This window comes from Numida meleagris, chromosome 2, assembly GCF_002078875.1.
Source record: "Numida meleagris isolate 19003 breed g44 Domestic line chromosome 2, NumMel1.0, whole genome shotgun sequence".
Classification (NCBI taxonomy): domain Eukaryota; kingdom Metazoa; phylum Chordata; class Aves; order Galliformes; family Numididae; genus Numida; species Numida meleagris.
The window spans coordinates 127,495,110-127,520,138 of NC_034410.1; the positions used below are offsets into that span (position 1 = coordinate 127,495,110).

General features: G+C 43.2%; 1 protein-coding gene across 5 annotated transcripts in view; it reads left to right on the forward strand.

Annotated features, from left to right (window-relative positions):
• Positions 1-22,530, forward strand: part of GRHL2 (grainyhead like transcription factor 2) — a 66,470-nt gene extending 43,940 nt beyond the window's left edge. For 2 of the 5 annotated variants that reach the window (XM_021387379.1, XM_021387376.1), the window contains exons 10-16: positions 2,643-2,730; positions 2,817-2,956; positions 5,015-5,046; positions 6,504-6,598; positions 11,280-11,365; positions 16,139-16,203; positions 17,413-17,527. In XM_021387379.1, the coding sequence (XP_021243054.1) occupies positions 2,643-2,730; positions 2,817-2,956; positions 5,015-5,046; positions 6,504-6,598; positions 11,280-11,365; positions 16,139-16,203; positions 17,413-17,527 (621 nt within the window). Of the gene's footprint in view, positions 1-2,642; positions 2,731-2,816; positions 2,957-5,014; positions 5,047-6,503; positions 6,599-11,279; positions 11,366-16,138; positions 16,204-17,412 lie in introns of all 5 variants that reach the window. The other 3 variants (XM_021387378.1, XM_021387375.1, XM_021387377.1) reach the window with 3 other exon arrangements.

Sequence of the window (25,029 nt, forward strand, 5' to 3'; positions counted from 1 at the left end):
GCCCTATTTATATACTGCAAGATGCTTTAGCCACTGAGTGTGAAGGAACTAGTAATTCAGGGACATTCTGATTTTCTGTGTGTGATTAGCTTTGCTAAAAAGAAGCAGAAGCACTTGATTGGGCAAATACCATAACATTCCAAAGTAAAATAAATTGATCTTGTTTTCCTTACTCTGAAAAACTACGTGTCATTTTGAATACATGCAGTACCTACCATCTTGTCTTCAATTTGGATAGTAGAAAAGCAAGTGGATTGTTTAAGGGTACTGAGCAACTGTAATTACCTGCTAGTCTTCAGCTGTAGAGAGAAAAAAACTGGAGTCTATGGGTCTGTCCTACCAGGTGTGGAATATTTTGGCCTTAATCTAGAAAAAGGTGTACATGTGAGCTTTGTGGTGGTGATGGGAGTGATCCTTACGATGGTAAGGGATTTGCTGGGCTGGAGCTAGAGTGCTTCACACCTTGCAAGATGTAACCTTAAAGGAATTGAAGAAAGGGGAAAAAAACAACCGTATTTTGAATCAGCTGAAATCCATAGGCTGGGTTTTGCTAATTGTTGGTAGTAGAACTCGTTGCATTGTACAGATTCCAGACATCAACGAAAAGTAAAAAACTCCTTTGATAGTCTGACTGGTCAGAGCCTGATTTATTGTCCCCTGTGACAGGGTTATTTCTTATTCTGTCCCGATGTGCAAATTTTGATTTATTAGATATGTCATATGGCTCAGCTGTGAAAATGGTCCAGCAAAAATGCTGATATGCAAAAATCCTGTTGTGGTCCATTGTCTCAGCACCTGTAGCAATGACATACATTATGCAGGCTTGGCGGGCCCTGCACAGTGCCTTATAGGCTGCTCCTTGCTCAGAAGGGCCGGCAGGTGGTTTTGGAGGTCCAGAGCAGTTCCAGCCTGGCTCACCTCCCACTGTGCCCCCTAACAATGGTGTCAGTGAATTATATTACAGAAATCTTTTGAACTGCCAAGCACTTCTCTATCCTGTCCAGCATTTTTAGTGAGAACCTTTCTATTTTTGTGAATGGGCTTCATGTCCAACCTGCCTCAGATTATTGGCTTTCTCAAGCATCACAGTCACTGCATTGCTGAAGTGGCTGTGACACCAATAAGTACAGGTAGGCACGGAAGGCTGCTATGCTCAGACTGCCCATGTCACAGGGGACTTGGGTGTCTCATCTTAAGCAGGTGAGGACAAAGCTGCCACGCTTTCTTGGACTTATAGTTAAAGAGGCAATGAAGGAAAATCTGAAAACATACATTCTTTATTGTGTGAAAAGCAGAGTCCTCCTCAGCATCTGCTCTCCTGAAACAGCTGCTTGCTGCCATGTGAAAAAAACTTTCAAAGTCTGTCCCAACACCTGTGAGCAGTCGGCTGTGACACTGAGAGGTAGGGCTGAAGCCTTCAGGATACCAGCAGTGGGGCATATTTTTGCCTTTGTCAAAGAGCAGGAAGCCTTGTAAACACTTTTGGTAAGGGCATAGCTCTGAATCTCTTGAAGTTCATGCAACACCTGTGGCTGATCTCTGCAAGAGCTGGTCTGGGGCCTGGGTCTGAAGGCAATGTTTCTGTTAGACACCTTCATGTTTTTTAAATAGATGTTTCTTCCTCCACTCTTCCAACCTCTGGAAAGTCATTGACAGATCAAAGCCAGGAGCAAATATTTTCTTTAATCCTTTCTGAGCTTGGTTCATTGGCTTATGTGTGAATTTTGCACTCTTGAGTGAATATTTTTGGCTTTCTTTTAAAGACACTTCTAATTTTAATTTGTAAAAGATCCTTAGTTCTGCGTGCCGACTGTCTGGGAGCATATGGATCTTAAATACAGTTCACAAGATGACTGTATTCATATTTATGAGGTAAATTAGGAGAACTTCAAAGAAGGTGTTGCTGCTTTTTATGTCAATAACAACTTTTATTTTCTAAACTTATCCAGAAAGTATTTACATAACAGGGGCCAGCAACAGAACCTAGTAGGGCAGTGCTATGATGCTTTCCAGTTTCTCCAGGGCTTCTCCCTGTTTGTTTCTGTATGTTTCTATAATGAGCCTTTGCACTGCAAACAAGTTGTTGGTGTAGTGTTCTTGCATTTGCACATCTCAAAGGACTTTATAGAGCTGGCCAGCATGAAGCAATCCTGCCTCCAAACAAGGTGGGTGGAGGGGAGTTTAGGAAAAAGCTTAGCATAGACATGATCTAAGATGACAGCAATCCTGCAGGTGCTTTATGTCAATACACACATGAAGTATGTGGCTTGAGCACTCCATCCTTTGCTGAGGTGCTGGGTGCACAAAGCCCTTTGTGCTTGGTGATGGCAACAGGCCTGCTCCAGAGCTCATGCTGCCTAAGCCATTGGTCCCATCTCCTCAACACCAGCAGCAGTGATACACATGGGTTTATTCTTCTTCCTGGCTTCAACCGTGGGGGCTGCTGGATGTGCCAGCCAACGTTTTGGATGCAGGTGCTTAATACAGAGTGGGCTGGCCTTCCACATTCCCCAGCAGCCTGGCTGCGTTTATCTGTAATGGGATAACCAGTCTCCATGTGGGCATTGTTGATTGCAGGGCATGATACTCTCAGTGGTTCCTCTTAGGCTAATAATATCTGTGGATTGTCTTTTTTGCATCAGGGAGCAGAAAGGAAAATCCGAGATGAAGAGAGGAAGCAGAACAGGAAGAAAGGCAAAGGCCAAGCATCCCAAGCCTCCTGTAATAACTGTGAGTAAGATGGGCCTCCCTGTTTTTGGCTAAGTCATGCTTCACATGCCCTGTCTCATAGCTGCATTACTTTGTGATCCTCCTAGCAGCTGAAGGAAAGCTGAGTGCACTCCCTCTGCAAAAAAAGAGTGATATAACCTTCTTCAAAACAATGACTGACCTGGATTCCCAGCCAGTTCTCTTCATACCAGATGTTCACTTCGGAAACCTACAAAGAACTGGACAGGTAGGAAATAATAATGGGACGAGCAGGTGTCCACCTGCCATCCGACTGCACGTGCTCTGAGGCAGGTTGTACAAAGCACTGTTAATAGTGGCTGCTTGTTTCAGCTCTTGGTTTTGGTAGATGCAGCTCTTGGTGAATAATTTAGCAAAGAGCTTGCAAGAGACAAATGCCTTTCTTAGTTCTGGGTGCCCAGAAAGGAAATTTATACTTCATTAATGACAGACTATTTTGTGTTTGTTATGGTTTTGTCATTCTTTTGCTAGTAAGTAGTGGAACAAGCAGTCAAGAATTTTGAATTAGAAGCATGACTTGTGACTAAAAGTCTGTTTTTCTGAATGTCCCATTTGTCTTGATGAGATGAAGTGCCACCTGGTGGCAGAAGAGATCTCCCTGTCGGGAATGATTGAAAACGAAGACTAGGCCCTTTGTACAAGAGTAGACACATGAAGCACTACTGCCCATTCTCTGTAGAATCATCACTTAGAGACGTGGCAGTTCTTTAGAAGGAAATATACAGTATAGTATGGAAAGTAAAATTCCATCATACTGATGTGTAATAACACATACTTAGTATTGGCTTAGTGCTGAAGTCATGGAATCATTATCGCCAGTAAGTATGAGGAAGTCTGCTGTCCTGACTTTTTTAAGACCTACTTTATTGCTTGGTGGGAAATTGCAAACCTGAATTTTCAGGTCAGCTCTGACAATTTTTTAAATATGAGCCTGTTATTTATTAGCTTCTCAGGAAGTGGAATGAGACCTTTCTGTATGTGTTTATAAAGATAAATAGTAGATGATGAAATTTTACAGACATCTCACTGCAAAATATTAAAATAGTGAAGATTAAATGATACTGAGTTTGAGTTGTCATTGATTTTAAAGCTGAGAGGATTGTGGCAGAGCAAAGCACAGAGTGCAGACATTGCAATCACAGCTGTCACTGACTCGCTCTCCCAAATTGGAAAGACGCCCACTCACATATCAGTGCTGGTACCTTCTGTCCTCATGGCTTTCAAAACAGAGTGCAGATTTGTCTCATAACAGAAGAAGGTGGAAGCATGCTTCGGTGTATGTAATGCTGTAAATAATTTTCCAAATAACTGGAAGATGCTTTAGGCAATGTTCAGCCCTGTCTTTCACTCTATAAGTTGTAGTATCAGTGTTCTTGCTAGCCTGAACTTTTTAAATTGTACTGCATACTGGTTAATATCAGAATGATTTATTGTGACAGTGTTTAGTAGCTCCTGGACTTAAAATGCATTTCAGATACTGTAGAATTCAGCTTTACACACATTTCTGAGTACTAACCTGTACTAATTGTACAGGCTCTGAAGTCAAACCTTCAAGTGACAGCTTCACCCCACACTGGCTCAGCAGTTCAGCAGCTGAAATACTGGTGTTCTTGGTACAGATCCACATTGCAGGCATCTTGTGAGGAATTTGGCTGACTGTTGTCTAAAGCCTTCAGTCATGGACTGTGTTTTTATACCTCTGCTGCTACCGTTGGACACATTTGCTGCTGTTGTAAATCTGGTCCCACTGAGCGTGAGCTATACTGATTTACTCAAAGCTGTGATCTGGACTTCTGCTCCTGCCCACAGCCTGTGCAAAAAGATGATCTGTAACATTAGAAATTGCATTTCCATTTGGCCTGTGGTTTAATATTGGTGCTGATTGTTTAATTAGGTTTTCAGACAGTATTAAATACATACAAAAAGCTTTTGAGTGTTGCGGCTTAAATCATATTAAGGATAATTTAAGTGATTAGTGATCTGATTTAGAAAACTGTAAAATAAATGGAAAGATTATATAAACCAGAGGAGAAGACAACGTCTGTCAAAATACTTTGATATATTTCCAGTAGATGATATTCAACAGCAATTTTTCAAAGCTGCACTTTATCCTGACCAAAACTAGAACTGGAGATATTTGTGTTTCATCGTAGATGGATTTTTAACAGATTAAGAACTGCAAACCACTTGTCTTTTCTCCCATTTGAAGTAACTTTGTTAAGCATGTGTCATAATTTTTGGAATAATTTTTTTTCTCTCCTTCTAGGTTTACTATAATACAGATGATGAGAGAGAAGGGTAAGACATTCATTGTTTCACCAGCTTTGCAGTTAGCAGTACAAACTCGCAGAAAGCAGGCATAAAAATATGAAATAAAATAAAACTGATCCCTCTCTCCCCCTTCCCTCATGTTCTCTCATCACTAGTGATAGGTGAATAATATGTATAGAAATGGTAGAAGAAGGTTATTGTATAGCAGCTTTCTTTTCCTTTACGTGAACTGACTTCTTTTTATACCTATTTTTATTACATTTCCATGTAAAACAATTTGAAGAGCTGTAAGGTTCAACACAAGGTTAGGACAATATATTTGATAATAAAGAGCCTTTTATGTAATGGTCCTCAAATAATCTTAAAACCATGAATTGTTTAATGAAGCACTAAAATTCACTCACATTCCTGGAAGCTGTTTAACAGCACTCGTGTGTATGTGACAAATAGAGCAAATGCAGAGAAAACACCCCAGTATCAGATGAGAAAGGCAGAAAGAGAATGGGAGATCCTGGGAAGGGAGAAGACTGGAAATGGGATTGCTCACTGTCTGGCTTTGGAGGGACTGGAAGAATTACAGAAAGTCCCTAAAATAGTTAAAGTCACAAAATAAGGACTTGAACATGCGTGGCTGAAGTTCAGCCAGCATTAACTGTGAGGCATGCATCCCTCACGCATTCCTAATTTGGTTGAATCTCGAGGGAGCACCTTCCAATCTGAGCGTTTGGAGTGAGGCAACTGAACTCACCAGTGGTTGCAAAATGTGGACTGTGGTAGGCGGTGGCTGAGCACCAACAGCTAACATTGACTTCAAAACTCAAGGCCCTTTCTGTTCCTTCTGTGAAGCTGATATTCTTCATAAGGCTCACGGTGGAATTTGAGCAATGAAGGGTGTTATTGCACCAACCACATAACCCTTAGCTCTCTCACAGCCATTATGCCATGAGCCCTCAGCTCCCTGGCAGGTCCTGTCACAGCTTCAGGCTGGATCTGGCTCCATGTGTTACTCCTTTGGAAACTCATTGCTTTGTGTGGCCTTGGACTTCAGAAATATTTTTGGTGTTTTCTAAGGCTCTCTCCAAAAAGAGAGAATGCAAAATGCACCTCTCCCTAAAGAGGTGAACGCATATATAAATGTGGATTCACCTCTTTACTTAGATGCTTCTTTGCACCCAACCCTTCTATTTCCTAAATACGTATTTAAGCAGTTATGAGTCTTTAGTGTTTTCTAAATAGTATGTCACACTGGAGTATATTTTCCTGTCACCTGTCCCAGCCAGTCAGCCTAGGCAACTTGAGAGGTTTGGAGAGTTCAGATAAGCATCAAAAGCTAAATCCATCCAATTTCTGGTCTGTTATTTGAGTAGCTAGCAGGGTTTTTGCCGAGTACCTTTGTACTTTGAGTCATAACTGCTGCCGTTATCTCTTCTCTATTGGTGGGAGCACAGTTTTCTGTGACATGGCCCCTGTTGTGTGTTTTCTAGTAGCAGTGTCCTGGTCAAGAGGATGTTCCGACCCGTGGAGGAAGAGTTTGGTCCATCCCCTTTGAAACAAATGAAAGAAGAAGGCCTGAAAAGAGGTAATGGACAATTCCTAGTGGTTAAAACTGATGCTGTGGGAGTCCTGCTCTCAGACAAGGAAGGATGCATCTGGCTCAGACCAAGTCAGTTGTTTGATGCTAATACAAACATGGTACAGATGGGAGAAGATACCATCACACCTGCCCAGTATACAGGGAGGCACTTTAGCAATTGCTAATAATGATGTAAAACCTGAAAATAAAAAGAGACAGAATTGTGTGCTGTCTCAAGAAGGGATCAGGACACAAGTGTATAAGATACAAAAAAGTTAGAAAGTTTCTTGGCCTTTGGCCAAGCTACATAGTTCGCTACATTCCAGTAGCGAGTCTGTGGTTTTTTATTTTTAACTTTTGCTCATCTTTTCTGTTCTGGCTGGGATCACAAGCAATATGCAAGATGCACTGGGTCAAATACGGAGACATTGCACAGGCAATCTTGTGCTGTCTGCAGAGTGAGATTAGCCTGAATGAAATCTCAGAACTTTTCTACCCAATTAGAAATGTAAGGCATGGAGAGACATCCTTGAGTTGACATAGCTAAATAATTTAAGAATTTGTTTCCCTTAACTGTTTTTCACTGCCCTGAGAGAGTACTGCCACAGTTGCATTCATTTCTTATGCTCTGTCAGTCCAACCCGTTTTCAAGTTCACACCAGTGCAGGTTAACTTGAATAGCATTCAAACAGTGGTTTAGGTAGAGCTGTTAACTTTGCATGAAGGTAAGGATGAATGTATGGTGGTTTTGCCCACAAAATACGCTTTGTGTACAGTAATTTACAATACGGAGTTATATGTGATAATGTCCTACTCTGCCATAGTTAGGCACTCTGAAGAATATTTGCCATTCCTTCAGTCTCATGAATTCAGTCATGTAAGCTTACTGGAGAATCCTGGGGTTTGATCAACCCATGTAGATCAAGCTTATGAATTTTTTGAGGTTCACCCATCAGTTTGTGAGACAACAAGGCAGCAAGGTGTAGAAGCGAGCTCAGTTGTTCTCAGCTACACCACTTGTAGGACTCAACTTTCCATAATCCTGTATTTGCAAATTTTCTCTGTTGGTGAGGGTGGTATGCTCGAACCAAGGGAAGCATACATGATTACAGGATGGAGAGTGGTATCTTCCTAGAATAAATGTAAACATATTCTTCCTTTAATTAATCTTTCAATGAATAATACGAGATCAGGCTTGCATCTGGTTGATTCAAGGCCTTGACGAAACTCACATTATCAGTCTGGGCTACACCAAGCAGAAGGGGACAGCCACAAGAAATGCATAAAGAACTGTCTTTTACTGCAGTTTCACCTGGGTTTCCCAGCTGGAGAGTTGCTGCAGGGAGATATTGCTTTGCTTTGAATATTCCTGTCTTTTGCTGTGGTAAGTTGTTTTAATATTGTCCAGGAATTGCAACTGTTTCAAGGCAAAGATGTGAAAGAAAAAAATGTTTTTCAGCTGGCGACAAAACTATGCTGAATAATTAAATCCAGGAGAGGCACGGAGTCAGAGAAGCTGGAGGATGCTCTTTTCACATCTCCTTCCTGTTCAGTATTTGTTGCAACTTGGACGATGCTGGCTGAAGGCCAGGCCTCCTCTAGCATGGCCTTTGCTCTGATGAACTTCCTGCCATCAGGAACCCTATGTCTGGGACTGTTCTGATGGAGAGAAGCTCCAGCTGAATCTACCCGCTTGGCAATACTGTCTTTGCCACAGGAGTCACTAGGCATTGGTGTTCCACTGTTTTTCCCAGGCCCGGCAGTACTAGAAGCTTGGGCACAGTGAGGGGTCCAGGTCCAACTGAAGAGCTGGAGTGACAGTGTGTAGTTTTACCTCTGCCTCTTGGAGCTAATTATCAAGGGGCAGCCCTCAAGAGAATGGGGATCTGAAGGGGGTTGCAAACCATCAGTGAAACAAGTTTCATATTCTCGCACAGATAGCTGCATCTATTTGAACGTATCTTTCAGGTCCTTGGTCTCTACAGAAAGTACAAGTGCCCAACACAGAAACATAGAAAATGTTAATCTGCACCATCTGTGCAGGCTAGTTATTCAGCTAGGCTTGTGGCCTCTTCCTGTTTGGAGTTCTTGTTAAGAGTTTTCAAGTCACTTTACCTTGCAGATTTCAATAGAAGTTTTCCATTAATTATAAATCCAGCAGCCCTGCTGGCTGTTTCCCAGTCCTGTCATTCTTAGCCTGTCATATTTGTTTCTCTCTGGAGAGTTGTACTAGACTACTTTAAAGCATTTTGGAGTCATAAAAAATTAGGTTTTGTGAACCATCCCTATGAATACATTCTGTAGCTCCGTTAGCTGAAGAATTTGTACCTGAGCTCTCAGTGAAAACTCCAAGTGTAGGAAAGGAAAGCCTGGTGACAGCTATCAGCCCTACTTTCCTTGTCTAAAATGTGCCAGATCTCCATCCAGGGATGTGTTGACAAAGTGCCATGGTTGCTCAGAGTGAGGCTGGCCATTGGTGACACCTGGACTTAGCTTGCCAGTCTGAGTAGAGGGCTTCCTGTCTTGTTACCTTCTTAGTTTCCTTTTTGCCACATGTCTGGTGCTGGTGTTCCGCCTTGGCAGATTTGCTAGTTGAGAGCCAAGCTGTTGATGCTTTCAGAAGTTGTCTGACATTGTTCTTCTACCTTCGTATTTAAACTTCCAGTTGAGTGGCCTGGCTTCCAAAAATCTCCCGGATACAGCAGCCTGCCTTGCATTCAGCAAAAGCTGCTTACCAGTGTGGAGTTTTGTGAATCAGGGCTACTTCTTAAGTACCTGAAGATAAATTTGTCACCTCTGCCTTTTGCAACTCCTTTTAACATCTAAAGAGCATTAGGGAGTATCATGGGCTGCAGTGCTGGCAAGAACACTAAGAGCCGAGGCCAGGTAGTGAAGAGATTAGGAAAATCTGAATTTGTCTTATTCTCGGTCAAAAATAACTCACTGCCTGATACAAGATATTTTTTTCCCCCAAATACTGCAATCTCTGCTTTTGAAGTGAGATTGTCAAGGTGGCTTGGAGGTGGTGCAGTAGGTTCAGAGGCTGTTAGTGCTGATTGTGTCACGTTGTCGCACAAAGGTTTGAGGGGCTGCTTTGGCAACTGGTGCAGGGGGCAGTCGGAAGAACAGCTCACAAAACTGGGCTATTTTTTCACATGCATCTGCTCTTTTTGTTCGCCGTGCAGGAGGATTCACAGGGGCCAGAAGAACAGAGCACAAGGGCAGGGAGGAGACAGGATCTTAAGGCACTGCTGTCACCAGGAGTCATTTATGGAAAAATATCCTAGTGAATCAAAGCTGAGCTTTTCACACCTGTCATGGGGAAAGACAAAACCAACACCCCTCCTCCCAATATGTTTACTAATGCTGGCTCTCTGTGTGTATAATAGTGACTCAAGTTGCCTGTTACCCTTGTAATGGATTCTTCATTCAACATAATACCTGAGATGCCAGACACAACAGAGCGATTTACAAACCAAGCTCAGTGCTTGGTTTGTATTATGACCCAAGCCTTTGCCTCAGACCAAAGGATTTTTCCTCTTTTCAGATGCATTTTTAATTATTAAGGTTGGTCGATGGTTCAGATGTTTGAAAAGCTGGAAGTTACAGGACAGCCCTCTAGTTGCAAGAAAAGTATTACTGAAACAGTAAATATGTCAGTACAAGTAAAAATAGCATTTGAAATGAGTGCTTGCTCATGCAAGTAAGAATATCAAAACCAATCAAGTTTTAACTACTGCTGTGAATTTTTTTGTTCCTTTATATTCTGACCACTGTTGAATTTGTCACCCAAAGTTATCTCAGCTTCTCTGACATTAAAACGGACTCTTTCAAATAGGTTCCAATGAATTGCCAAAATGCAGGTAAAAAGACTGCTACCACAGGCATGCAGAGCCAATTTGTGGTTAATACTTCTAAATAGAAGATGCAAAAATGCCATTATCCCTAGCACCTGGTTTTGTAGACCAAGACAGGAAACTGATCTGGGCAGCCAGTTTTTAAGCTTTATTTCAATCATTTGAAAACACAGGCAAAGAAGCTACAATTTGCTGCAAATAGGCCTGAGTTCATGCTGGTGCAGTATTCAATTTTGTTTATTTTTATTCACTTTGTATATGTCTGCTTTGCTTTTGCCAGATAACCGGCAAGCCTCTCTGTCAGAGATTAGAATTTATTTTCCTTTTTGTTGCTTCTTGTCTGTGAGGCTTGGCTAGAGGTGACCCCTTTTGTGCCTGCTTACTTTGCTTTTGCCATTTAATTTTGCCTTTTAAAAAAATATCTTTCCCAGTCTTTTGGATGAAGTTTGGAGAGGTGCAAGCCAAGAAACAAGTTTCAGAAGACCTAGCTTGCATGTTTTGTCATAGGACCCAAGTATAAAGCCCCCAAATTTTTTTTGTTGGGGTTTCTCTTCTTTAAGTAAATGGAGATTTAAATTCCTGAATGCCTAGATTTCCCACAGTGAATTAAATTCACTGCATTTTCCGTGTGTGTTTTCAAAGCAACCATGGTGTGTCTTCCATGTTTGGATCACTGATGATGGGAAATTCCTTTTTTTTTAAAATGCAAACCATTTTCAGCATTTCATTTTATCTGTCAAGGATTAATATTTGTTTTTCTACTCAGTGTGGACTGTTCTACCTGTTCAATTGACTGGACTTACTCCAAGTTTGACTTTTTTCTGTTTCAGTGCTTTTATATGTGAGGAAGGAGACAGACGAGGTGTTTGATGCCTTGATGCTGAAATCACCCACGGTAAAGGGGCTAATGGAAGCGGTAAGTATCCAATGTCCTCACTTTATCTTCCTTGGTAAGAAAATCTTGAGACTTTCAAGGCGTTGCTTAGATAAAATATAACAGAGAGATTAAACTATTCTCAGATATATTAAAAGCATTTCATAAGGGCTTTTTGGAGCACACCTCTGAAATGTTGGCATGTTCTAAACTGAATGCTGTCAGCAAGTTGCTAAGATAAAATAGATGCACAGAACTGATTTATTGGAGAGCTGACCCTTGAGGAATGGCAGTGATTAACCAATGTCAAGGAAACAGGGAAATAAAGGCTCCATTTTCTGAAATGTTTCTTTCTGAACTGCTGGTTCAGAACCTGTTGAATCTTCTCCTGCAGTGTTCATTGGTGCATTCAGAGAGACCCATGGATGCACTGTTTCCGTGTGAATTTCATCTGGCTTTTGTGCAGTGCTGTCTCAGCACAGAAGGGACAGGTCATGAGCCAGTGCAGGCCAGTCATTCATAATCCTGTCTCACATGCCTTGTCCAGCCCTAGCTCCCGGAGTGACCTGCTCAAGCCTGTCTCTTTGTCAAGCAGCGTCTTTGAGTTTTTGCTCGTTACAGGTTATCTGTGATTGTGTGCGGACATTTTCATAGTTGATACTGCTTATATAAGCTGATGGCTGTTATTTGTGTGAAGTTTGGTGAGGGAAGGGTGAAGAAGCAATTGTGCGTCTCATTGCTTAGGTGGGGAACTAGTATGAGACTGGCCTGCAGAGAGAAACTGCCTGGCCTGACAAGATGGGACTGGATGAAAGTGCCTCTAGAGAGCTCAGCTGAGTGCTAGAAGTATATATATTCGTACTTTCATAAAATTATCAGTGTCTTGTTGCATGTATCAAACACAGTGCGGTAAGGATTGAGTTATTTGGCCAGAAGTACGAGACAAAAAGATCTTGTGGTTTTTGGAATTGTCTCAAGCACCTGCTCCAATCAGGGTAGCTCTGAGGTGAGTCAGCTGCATTACAGGAATGTCCTAATGATTCTTTTGCCAACGCTGTTTGTTAATGACTGCAGAATGCACATGTATAATAAGAGGCGGGCTTTGCTTGAAGGGACTGCAATCTGATTCATGGTAAAACTGGAACATGATTTTATCTTGTCTTTGTATGGAAAATAAAACTAAGTTTTAATTCTTCCATAACCCTTCATGCTAACATTAGTATTTTATCTTCAGTATTCTGTGCCTCTTAATGCCTGTATCCAGCTACTCTGTAACATAAAAATAAAGCTGGTCCAGAAACAGGAAAGGTTTCTGTGTACTTCTGTCAGCACAGCTGCTAACTCAGTGGCATGTTTTCGGCACCAGAGAAATCTAATCTGTTGTAAAATGTCCCAGATCACTGGAAGGAATACATTCCGAAAATTTTAATTCTCTTTGGTAGGATATAGTGGATAAGCGAATGCCAAAAAGCTGTCAAATTACATACTCTTAACTACTTTCTCTGCAGTTTTTTCAGCAAATAATGCAATTTTGTAATTGTACACATTCTAAATACTCAGTTCACTGCAAGGATCCGAGAAACTGAGGCTCTGAATATCAGATGTCCCCAGATCTGTAAGGCAGCACCTATGATCCTGAATTACACCCTCCTTTTCACTTTATTGTACTACACTTTCTGTTTTTGTTTATCATTATTTCTGGTCTGTGTCTTTCTCCTTGTTTTCCATGGTTAATGACACTGTTTCCTCAGATACTACATTTATTTTATTCTCATATATACTTGGTTTCTAAATGAACCATGAATGATTTCTTTCTTCTGTTGAATATCTGGAGGATGTTTGCATGCTGCTGTAGTCTGTCTTGATCAACTGAAAAAAGTGAAACATTGCCCATCACAAAACATCGCACATACGTGGTGACTGACCAGGTCCAAATCCTGCTTTCAGACTCATCCAAAGTCAAGTTAACTCTTTGGATCTCAGTAGATGCTGCAGTCTTACGTGACAGAGGGTGATCTAAACTGGGAAATTCAAGCATCTCCCAATGTCTTTCTGAAATTAAAACCAGCTGAGTTCAACAGAGCTTGCTTAGACCACAGTTTATTGTACTTGCCTATGTATGTGTTCTTCCAACCAATATAGGGCAATAGAGCAGACCACTCCATAGGAATAAATTAGCAGAGATATTTTCCTGCATGCCTTGACCAGCCCAGGTGTTGTCTTTTGTGTCTTCCTTACTCAAGCAGAAAAAGCATTTCTGGTGGCTTGTGCAATCAGATGTGTGCACCAGACAGACTTGCCATGCCAGGGGGCTGCAGCTCAAAGGGAGAACCAGCCTGTCATTTCAGTACCAGTCTGAAGGATGTGCCACGGCTTCAGGCATCCCAAGGGAAGCAGAGAATTCTCCGCTCAGAATACAGAGAAGATAAAGGAAAATATTCCAAATAAAGATATATTTTATTACTGTACTGTAGCATGCTTGGGATCAGATGAGAAAGCCTATTTTATATGGAGGCTAGCTATAGTGTTTTTCCCCCTGGGTTGGCAACAAACCTGTTTCAGAAGAGGGTGTTAAGTGAGATGCCCTAGCAGATGCTAGCTCTCTGCTTTCTCGGATTCTGCAGCAGGACTTAGCACATTTGCACTGGAGATTTGTTTTCTGAGCCTGTGAGTAGGAGGCTCTCCCATTCCTCCGCTTCAAGCCTTGCTTCCACTGCTCGCCATTTAGTATAATTGGTTGAATCCTTAGGGGTTCCTGAGAAATGTGCTTAGTCAGTTAGCTGAAAGTCTTTCCCAAAGCTCACTAATCCCTTCATATTGTATAAATCCCACACCTGTCATAGGCAGTGTGACAGGCAGGACTTTCTTGGCCCTGCCACTCATAGCTTGTGTAGGAAGCGGTGTCCCAGGGTCCCAAACCACTTTGAGCAACATTTGATATGCATGAGTGTGAGGCATCCCAAGTATTCTAGGAAAGTTTGATGCTGGAACGTGCAGAATGCTGTATATTAGCTGCTAGCAAACCTCCTTGAGAAAAGAATGTTTGTATTGAGTCTTCAGCACTGATCTTTACAATATCATTAGGCTTCAGAGTTACCACGCCAAAGAAGGAGATACAGCATTTCCTCATATTACACAGGAGTTGTGACGTTTTCACATATCTCCAGCACCATATCCAAAAGGGCAGTGAAACATGCTGGTGTGAGTGTGGGTGGGTCTGGTGAACCTTACCAGATGCTCCTTAAATAAATCATCCCGTTAGCCACAGATAGATAGAAACTGCAAGCAGAGGAAACTTTTGGCAGCGTCAAAGTTTCATTGGCTCGTCATATCTTGGAGTTGTCCTATACTTCATAAATACAAAATTGTGTCTTAGGCAAGATGGTAATTATATGAGTATAGGTGATGTAGGCAGGTATAGACTAATTAATTCTTTTAGCTACCCCTGGCTGTCTGGATGGGAGCCGTGTTTGAGGTTCAAACTGAGAATATTTGAATCTGTCCCCGGTGCTGAGTTTTATTCATTGTTTGCTTTTCATTTTCTGCTTCATAATTGCTTTCATTTACTTTTCTAAAATATGACTTTTCTCAATGGCAATCTGAGCACAAACACAAGGAAAGGATTTCACAGTGACTGATGTTTGACAGGTTTTAGTGGATTTTTAATTGTGCATTTCAGTTCTCTGATGCAGAAGAAAAGAGTCAGCTATTTAGCCGCAACCTCATTTAACCTGGGAAGAGCAAGAAGCTGGCTTTGGTTGGCAGTAGCATACCACAGTTCATTAATCACTGACTAAAAGGTCCTTTTTCTGTAATTATTCTGCCTTTTGGGACAATCCTCTTCTAAAGTGTGAGTTGTGAGAGCCGTTCCCTCAAAGAAGAGTCATAATTTGGAAAGGAAGCTCACAGTGAGTTCTCAGGGACATCAGCTCCACGAACACACCACAGGTTTGTTTTAGAGTGAGCTAACACACAGCTGCAAAGCAAGGCCAAAGCATTGTAGTGAAGGGTGCTTGCTGATGCTGGTGATTTGTCAGCTAAATTCTTCCTTCAAAAGTTTTGCTCAATTTTCTGCTTTATCTTGTGAGTGGATGTAAAGGGATTGATTTTAAAAGTCCTTTACCATGTTAACAGACTTCTCTGAGGCATCTCGTCTTCTTATGGGTACATTCAGGTGATGCTTTGTGATCCAGTGTTCTCATTTTGCTATGCTATTAACTGAGCCACCTCCCCAGCAATACGGTCTGTGCAGTACCATGCCTGTGGCCCTCCCTCAGGAAAAGGCACCCAGAAGATACTTTTCAGACCAAAGGAGGGCCATGAAGGGGCCTGTTAGCTTAACAGATGTTGAAATGCCATTGAGAATTGGTAGTTCTCCTGTTGTGTTGCTGCTCATCCGCCTTCTGCCTTGGGTGGGGAGTCTTTGCTTCCGTGAGTCTAGAAAATCAGAGTAAGGAAAGGCAGAAAGACTGCTGATGGGATTGAAACTGCTGGGTAGAATCTGTACCTTGGGAGTGTGTTAATTCCTCAGGCCGAGCAGTAGGAGATGCTGAGGCAATGATGACTCATATCTGTGAAAACTGTAGTCTCCAAGTTTGTGGATAGAAAAGGTAGTATTTTTTAATGAAGATTTTTAGGATTACTCCTCCCCAAATCATCCTTAAATGAAGGCATAATGTGGTTGCGAGAGACTTTCCTATATAGTTACTCTGTCAAAGTTTGCAGAGATGATGTTTAAATTGCCTTATGTAAAGTGAGAGGTGAGGTCATGCTATTCCTCATTAGTCTTTATTTCTTTTGTTTTGATGATTTCAGATCTCTGAGAAATACGGGTTGCCAGTGGAAAAGATTGCAAAACTTTATAAGAAGAGCAAAAAGGGGTAAGTAAGCTGTAAGTAAACTAACTATGACAGTCAGGAATCCTGACTATGCCTGGGGCATCATTGTGCTAGGCAGTATAAACACTTTTAGGAGACCTGCCCACAACCCTAAAATCTTACTGTCTATGGAAAAAGCAAATGGTGGCAGAGGAGGAAGCATCCAGCCCGTGTCTGACCAGCATTCATAGGCTTATTGTGAAGGAGCAGAATTTATGTTTGGAAAATGTTTTTGCGTAAAGCCTGTTTTATAGGCTATATACTTAATAACGTTGTGGAAAGTGATATGGGAAAGGCACAGCCTTTGCTGTGAATGCCACATGGAGTTTCCTGGCAGCATTAGGAAGAAGTGGGCCACTGCCTGAATCTGAAAGGCAGGCAAGCACAAGGGAGAGCGCTGTTTGCTGCAGGGCTTTCAGCATGCAGTAAATTTAGACATGAGCATCACAGCTGTGGTTTTAGAATAGCTGGGCTACTATGCTTTATCATAAATCTGAATCTCTCTATTTTAACTTTTTGTTACTGCTAAGTAACATCAATATTCTAGCAACATCATTTTAAGTCCGTCATTTATTTTTGTCCCTAACTGTAACCTAGGGCAATGTTTTGTCTGATGATTTCTTTTGCTTTTGAAAAGACAGGTGAAACTTGTCATGTTTTGCTTCTAACACTGTTTCCAAGTGATGTGTTTGTTGGAAGAAACCCTTTATGGTAAAGAGTGAGGAAAACACTCCTATACACTTGTATTAGTACTCTCGCACCTGAGCTGAGTTCCGTGAGCTGTGTGCACAGCACCAATTAACTGCTTTCCCATGTCAGTGACTCACCTCACAGAGGAGGAGCAGCTTGTGTGGCATGGCTGGGGAGTAGAAAAAGGGATGCACCTGGGAGATTTAACACCTCACATGGGAAATGTTGGCTGGGTTTGCACAAAATCTGGAGTGCAGCTCACCCTGCAGGCAGTTCATGAAGTGGGTAAAGTCCCAGCACTGGCACATATCTAACAAGTAGTGGCCTATAATCCAAAGGCTGGAAGGGACTATGGGGCAGACCTTGATGATAATTTCCCATCTTGTCCCTGTATTGGCACGTGCTGGAGTCTCTTAATGTTTCATGTTGAAGTTAGTGAAGTGTGTGTGTGCGGTGGAGTGCATGGCTTTCCCTTTTGCTGTTCTGGTGTGTGAAAATACCAATTTTTGCCTTTGTCACCAGTATCCTGGTAAACATGGATGACAACATTATTGAGCACTACTCCAATGAGGACACATTCATCCTGCACATGGAAAGCGTGGTTGAAGGCTTCAAGATCACACTGACTGAGATCTAGCCTCAGACAGAGCCCTTTTATAAGGAACCCACAGCATTTCATTCTTCTTGGAAAGCAGAAGATGCCTATGGAAGTTGACAGACATTGATCAGAGAAACTGTTACAAGACTGCTTTGAAAATATTGTCCATTCTGCACATGCACACCCACTGCATGCAGGCTTGGGTTTGTCAAGCACAAGGCCACTCATGTTAACCTGGTCCCTTATTTATTGCTCCCCACTCTCCATTGTACAAGCAGTTACCAGCCCCCAGATTTGTAACCAGATGACCCACTGCAAATGTGAAATGCAGCATTTTAGTCCATGCTTTAGTGTGGATAAGCTCATTCTAAAACATGTTAGGGAACCATGCTGGTCCAGTTTCAGAAATCACATTGCCAGTAGTTCTCTCCTCTGTTACTAAAAACTGGTGCAGTGCTAAAGATGGGGAAAGTGGCTGACAGAGTTCACTTGCTCAGACCGATCCATATCTCTCTCTAGTGTATAGTCTTGCCAAATACCTCTGGTAGTTCTCAGCACGTAGCAATGAGGACTTGTAAGTAAGGCGTTCAGCTACAAATGTCACTTGTAAGTAAATGGTAAAGAAACCATTTTAACCTTGTATATAATGTTTATAATATGCAATAATATATTTCAACTACTGTATGTGGGCACGTTTATTGCCACTATGTTTTTGTATGTATTGGGTTTAGGGTTTAACAGAATATTTCCTAGAAGATTAGATTTCTGCAATCTGTTAAGGAGTGTGTACTGAGAATCTGATAACTGTGTCTGCATTCATGCACTCCACCCCTGCCCACCCACTTTTATACTGAAATATTGGCGCAAACAGCACTACAGCATTTGGAGTGCTCTGTCACAGTGGGACCCAGCTTTGGTGCCCAGGTCCCAAATGTAGACACCTGAGTACCACATCCAGCTGTCACCAAATCATAGAGGCACCGCTGTGTCTGGTGTGTCTGGAGGCACAGAAGGGACTTCTCCCTGTTCTCTTGGTGAAGCGAGGGCTCTCGAAATGAGCCTGTCTCAAGCCTGTGGAGGGAAAGGTGCTTTCCCCACCAAGCATTCCTCTAGACTGCAAGAAACTTCAGACTCTTCTTCTTAAGGGAGCTTGCTCTTGTATCTCCATTGAATGATTCTGTTTTGATTCCTAGGGCACTTCAATGAGGTAGCAACCTGGGCGCAATGTAAATTTTTTATGGAAACAGAAACAATTTTACCGGTGGAAACAGAGCGGCCCACACCTGAGGTGCAGAGATAGGCCCCTCTCACCTGTGTGAGCCTGTGCTGGATCTGACTCAGGCTGAACTATGAGGTCACACCATCAAGTTCCGCATCAGTCGCAGGAATTCTGAGAGAGAAAGGCTACAGGCTAATCACACCAGGAAAGGGGTCCAAGGCCTGAATGTCCCCAGCACACGCGAACCTGGCACCTGTCTCTCTTCTTTCTGGTTCCTCTGGCTGTCTTAGATTGCTCCTCACACAGTGTACAGTCCTGTGGGTTTCAGTTGTAAGCATTTCATTTCCCATGCATTGTGCAGGGATCCCATGAGACAGGCAGAAATGTGAGGCCTTTCCTACAAGCAACCTTTACAGTTTTATTAGTTTTTCCTTCTAAAGACTCTTAGTCACAGTATTTTTTTCATTAGCTGGTTAATGAAGTAAAGAAACACTGCTGAGTTTGATGGGGCTCCTTCTCTAGTTGTTTGAGTTGTGGGGAGCTATTTACATCCGAGCAAAGTAGTTGGAAAAGATAGCCAGTCTGATTTGGTCCTATTTTTGTATGAACTGTCTTGCAAGCTCTTACAGTTTCTTAATTTCATTAGCGATAGCATCTCATTAAAATCTGATCTTCAAATAGAAATGTCAGGTACGTGTCAAAGCTCCTGCACTACCAGAGACTGTGGAAGCTCTCTACTACTCGTGTCAGGGCTAACACATTCAGAATCCACACACATCTGGAAAGCAAAGCACCTGTTCTGTCTGTCTTCTCTCCCTTTCTAGTCACCTGTTGTGTGCTGTTTCTGCTCCTGATGCAGAGTTGTGTAGTAATTCCATTGTCTTTTTATGGATATATACTCCAGTAAAGATGCTTTTGCTACATTGCTTAAGGATGGACATCTTGGGAATACAGTGGATTTAGGGTAATTTCATTTATTTCTGCTTGGCTCAGTCTCAGATAAAAAGTCTTTGCTGACTTAGCCCAGATACTTTTCTAGCCCCCAAAAATAGGACAGTTTTGGCAGGTGGCATTAAGAACTGGGGCCAGCACTCAGGACTTATGAGCAATGCTGTTGGTTCTTGTATTTATCTGTTGTTTAATGGTGTTTGGGATTCCAAGGAGTTTAACTGAGATTTCTCAGTTGGTCACGATGTCCCAGCAGAGGCTGCGAGCTAAGCGCAGCAGTAAGTGCATGCAGGATTTGAGCCCTGGTTCTGCCCCTATCAGTGCCTGTGGTGCCTGGGGCTGGGTTGCGGTGTGCCACATTGCGAGATGTCAGTGAGAATTTGAGGTTCACAGAGAAGGATAGGGCTGTCCTGGCAGCACCAGCACACGTGTTCATATTTTATTCTTGTCTTACACAGAGGTGAATCTTTCTTCTTTGGAAATTAGAGCTAGGTTCTGCTGGATGCTGTAGCATCCAGCTCTGAGGAGCACTATCATAGAATCATAGAATCACAGAGTGCACCCATGCCCATCCCCGTGCTGTGGGCAGGGCTGCCACCCCCCAGCTCAGGCTGCCCAGGGCCCCTCCAGCCTGGCCTTGAGCATTTCCAGGGATGGGGCACTCAGCTTCTCTAGGCAGCCTGTGCCATTGCCTCACCTCCCTCTGAGTAAAGAATCTCCTCCTAACAGCTAATATAAATTTCCCCTCTTTTAGTTTAAAACCATTTTCCCTTGTCCTTTCACTATCAGACCACGTAAAAAGTCACTCTTGCTCCTGCTTATAAGCTCCCTTCAAGAACTGGAAGGCCACAGTGAGGTCTCCTTGCAGCCTTCTCTTCTCCAGGCTGAACAACACCAGCTCCCTCAGCCTTTCTTCATAGGAGAGGTGCTCCAGCATCTTCATGGCCTCCTCTAGACCCATTCCAACAGCTCCCCATACTTCCTGTACTGGGAGCTCCAGGCATGGACCCAAAGCTGCAGGTGGGGCCTCATGGGGGCAGAGCAGAGGGGGACAGTCCCCTCCCTCTCCTGCTGCCACCCTTCTGTTGGTGCAGCCCAGGGTATAGTTGTCCTTCTGGCTGCGAGTGCACACTGCTTGCTTGTGTCAAACATTTGTTCACCAGAACCCACAGTATAGGATCAGCAAAAGCTGCAATGCTCCAGGAAATGCTGGGGCTTAAGGAGCAGAGCTGCCTTTCCAATGCCATTTTAGGAGCTTTAGGTCAGGCACTGTCCAGGGAAGGAAAGTTGTTTCCAAGATTAACTGAAAGCTTTTCTAAATATATCTCTAAGTGTACAAATTCCTGGTCAGTAGCGAGAGAGCTGATCCTCCTGCCTTTAGCTCCATCTTACAATCTCACTGGAGACGGCAGGGCTGAGGAAGATGGGTAGAACTTATCCACACACTAAGAATATTTTAAAACAACTACTGGAGCTAGTTTGGGATGATCTCCATTAACTTTATTTATCTGCTGGGGCCTGAGGACTTTGTTTCCCTGCACCAAATGCCGAATGCATCACAAGCATCTAAATAATTACGAAGAGCACATCACCCTGCCCCCGGTCAGTTTAGTCACAGCATCAGCTGCTGCAGAAGCACTGAACCTGAGTGCTGGTCATGGCAAGCTACAAGCTGTCAGGGTTCACCACCTCTGAAGGTTAATCAAAATCAGGACATCAGGGTGATGGGGAAGGGCCAGCACCAATAATGCAAACTTCTGAAGCAGGGACCAGCTTTATGTTGTGCATCATTCAAAGGCCAGAAGGAACACAAGATCTATTCTTTAAAATGTGTATGTTGCTTTTGTACCATGAAAAAGATCGATTAATGCTGTATCTTCCAAATATGAAGAGTTAAATGGAAGTAAAATTTGGCTATGGTTTAGCACGGGACAGAAACATCTTTGTTGCCTCTTTCTGTGGCACTTCTATGGTTGTTTACTCAAAGGAACAAAACTCATTTCCTTCTTCAAGATGACAGGCTCGAATCTAGTGCAGCCTCGAGGCTGCTCTGCATCGCTTCCGTACAAAGAGCGAGAGCAGGGCAGTGTCTGTAGGTGTTGTGTGACTCTGACAGAGAGGTGCTAAAGGCAGAGTAACCTTCTAAGCCCTGGCCTTGGTTTCTGCCACAGATTTGGCACTATGTCCGTCCATTTGATGGTTTGCTATAAAAACCCTAATGTCAGACTTTAGTTTCCTTTTACACAGTAGGTACCTATATCCCCAGAAGGAAGTGCATCCTTGCAGTGACGGACGCTTTGTTGATGTATGGCAATGCCCCATCAAGGTATTTTAGAGGACTTTTTATCACTGAATGTTAACTACAATGAAAATAGGTTCTTTTTTTTTTCTTTCTTTTTTTTCTGTGTGTTCTCTCTCATTAAGTTATTGGTCAATGGAATTCAGAGATGAAGAGTCTTTCTTATACATTTCCTCTTTCAGTCTGTGGACAGATTAAATGCTATAAATGAATTCAGATGATTGGTAAAAACACAGCCCTCCAGCTGTCAGAGAAGCTGTATGTTGGTGTGGAACTGGGAAGGAGTATCTTAGGGCCTTAAATGTAAAGCTCATGAAATGTTTATATGCTCTTCCATTTCCTATGAATTGAGACAAGATACAAACGAGTGTTTGTGCCAAAGTTTGTAACAAGCTCTCGCTCTGACAAACAACAAACTTTATGTATAAATAGTGTGCTTTTATATTAAGGAAATAGCTCATGTAACTTAATAGTGTTGCAACTGGGAGAGGGGTTTGATAAACTGTAAATACAGTTATTTTATTTTTTTGTACATTTTTAAGAAGGAAAAAATAAATATTCCTATGTATGAGAGAATATTTCTGTTGCTGTGGCATGTATTGCTACACACTGGGGATGGAGCTCCTGGGTGTGAGCCCAGAAAACGTTCCAACAAGAAGAAAGTAGAGATCCACGCTGCAAGAAAACAAGTGCAGAGACTGAAAAAAACCATCACCAAAACATGCATACAGTTTTCACATTTTTGGGTAGTGCCCACTGGTGACACAAATGGCTTAGTGTGTGGTGTAAGAGCAGTGGTGTGACGCAGGTCCAGTGGCTCTCAGCACCTAGAGGTGAGCAGTGGTTGGCAAAGACAGAAGTTTGGGCTGATTTTAGTTCCAGTCCAGCTCCTCTGGAATAGATATGTCCAAGTCATCTACAAATGGACGTAAGTTTATTAATCATTCTCTCTCTCCCTTTGTTTGCCCCAGATTTTCGATCAAACAAACTTGGCAGAGGTAGCCCAATAGAGGAAGTACACTTCAGTGAATTTTTGTGATGAATAGGGAGGGGAAGGAAAATTAATCTGTTTTACACTTCAGTAGCATTTCAGTCTCCCATTTCCTAGGCGTACACATTTTCTTTCTTCCTCACCACTTTTCTGCCAAATATTTGTTGTCGTCAAGTTGTCCAGCCTTAGTGGGAAGGACTCAAAGAGCGCTTGGGCAGGATTATCGTATTCATCCCAATTATTCAAATGCAAAAACTCTCAAGTGGAAGAAGGAATCTGATCTCAAACAAGTGGGTAAGAAAGAGGATCCCTCTTGATGCACCAGATCTGGCTCTTCAGGCAAAGTAATCAGGAGAAGAGTTGAACTCCTGAGAAGATTTAGGGCAGAACCTTCCTCACTGGCTGTCTACAGCAAGTCTGGAAAAGGCGCAGGCTGTGCTTGAGCATACCTGGAGCCTCAGAGCACCTCTCCTTTACAGGTTCCTCCATGTCAGCAGTGTTTTGCATCAAGGTGCAACCAAATGAGATGCAGTCCCCTGCTTTCTTTGGTGGCTGCTCTCTGTGGTCTGTGTTCGTGTCACCAAGTGGAAGCACTTCCGTTAAAGGGAACTGGAGTTCATCTACAGTTAGTGGAGAGACACAGAGGTGGACATCTTAAATGGAGGCAAAGGTGAACTGCTGGCTTTCTCCCATCCTGATCTCCTGGCATCTCGGAGTGTCCTGGGAACTCAGTGGAGATTCCAGCACCGGCACCTTTTTGAGCACGAGGCACCTCCATCTGCTCCCACTGTGCCCTGCATGCCCAAAGCACTGATGCATATTGGCCCATGCCTCTTGCATGGTAAGAGTAAAACACTTTCATCAGCCATTAAGATTCCCACCATTTGACTTTGTTTTTTCACAAATGAGAACCCAGGATGTGAAAACACCTAAGCTGGGAAAGCAGCGATGGGGCAGCCCTGTTGTGCTGTGGGGTGGCAGAGATCAGAGCTGATACTTACTACTCAGGGCAAGTCCTGGCTGGAATGAGCTGCCATGCGAGAGCCAAACCTGACATCTCCTTTCTTCCCAGAGAAGATTCCCAGGCCATGAGGGAAAGAGTCAATTTACCAGCAGTGTTTCAGCCAGTGCAGAGCTGAGAAGAGTTGTAGAGCCAGTGGCTCCAAGAGTCAGCTTACTCTCACCCTTTGCCATCTCCACCAGAGGGGAACTCATCCACCTGTGTCTGGGTTGCGGGGTGTTCTCACAGCCACCAAAGATTTAAATAAGGGCTTTCTCTTGAAAAACTTGATGTTTCCCAATCACTGTGAAAAGTACTTGTCATCGGTTGGTGCATCACACACTGAGGCATGCAGTGCTCTGTAGCTCAGTACGTCTGGCTGGCTAAACGACAGCAAAAGAGGGTTTTTTTTTCCAGATGCACCGGAAACCACAGAACCCCATCCCCTCCTGCAGCCGCTCTGCCTGCTGCCAGCCCCAGCACAGCCCTCCTCCTCTGCAGCCAGCGCCAGAGCTCCAGCAGCAACCAACAGGGGTGTAATGCCCTATTTTGTAGATATTTCACACACTGACCAGGCTCTTCAAAGTAATCCCATTTCCTGGGCGCTGCCTGTGATAGACGTTTAATAATGTTTTATAGGAAGTCATTTTACTGAGTGGCTCTTGAGATGCGAGTGCTTTAGGGTCTGAGTGGCTGGAAGTGCTCTGCCTGCAGAGGCTGAGAGGAGCAGCGAGAAGTGCTGCAGCAGATGGGAACCACTGCAACTTCAGCCATGCCCCACGTTTCTGAGGCTGCTGGATATAGTTCAGCAGTTGGCTCACCAGCTCTGCAGGAAAAGCTGCCCCTTCCCTGGCAGAGGGCAAAGCCCTTCCCTCCTGTAGGGCTTGACTGAATCTTTAGGAGATTGATGGCGGCCTACAGCTTGCGTCTAATGTGAGGAGTGCTGAGGCCTCTGGGTTTGTTCAGCCCAGAGCAGAGGAGCTGAGGGGAGGCCTCATGGCAGCTGCAGCTCCTCACAGGGAATGGAAGGGCAGCGCTGAGCTCTGCTCTCTGTGACAGCGACAGGGCCCGAGGGAACGGCATG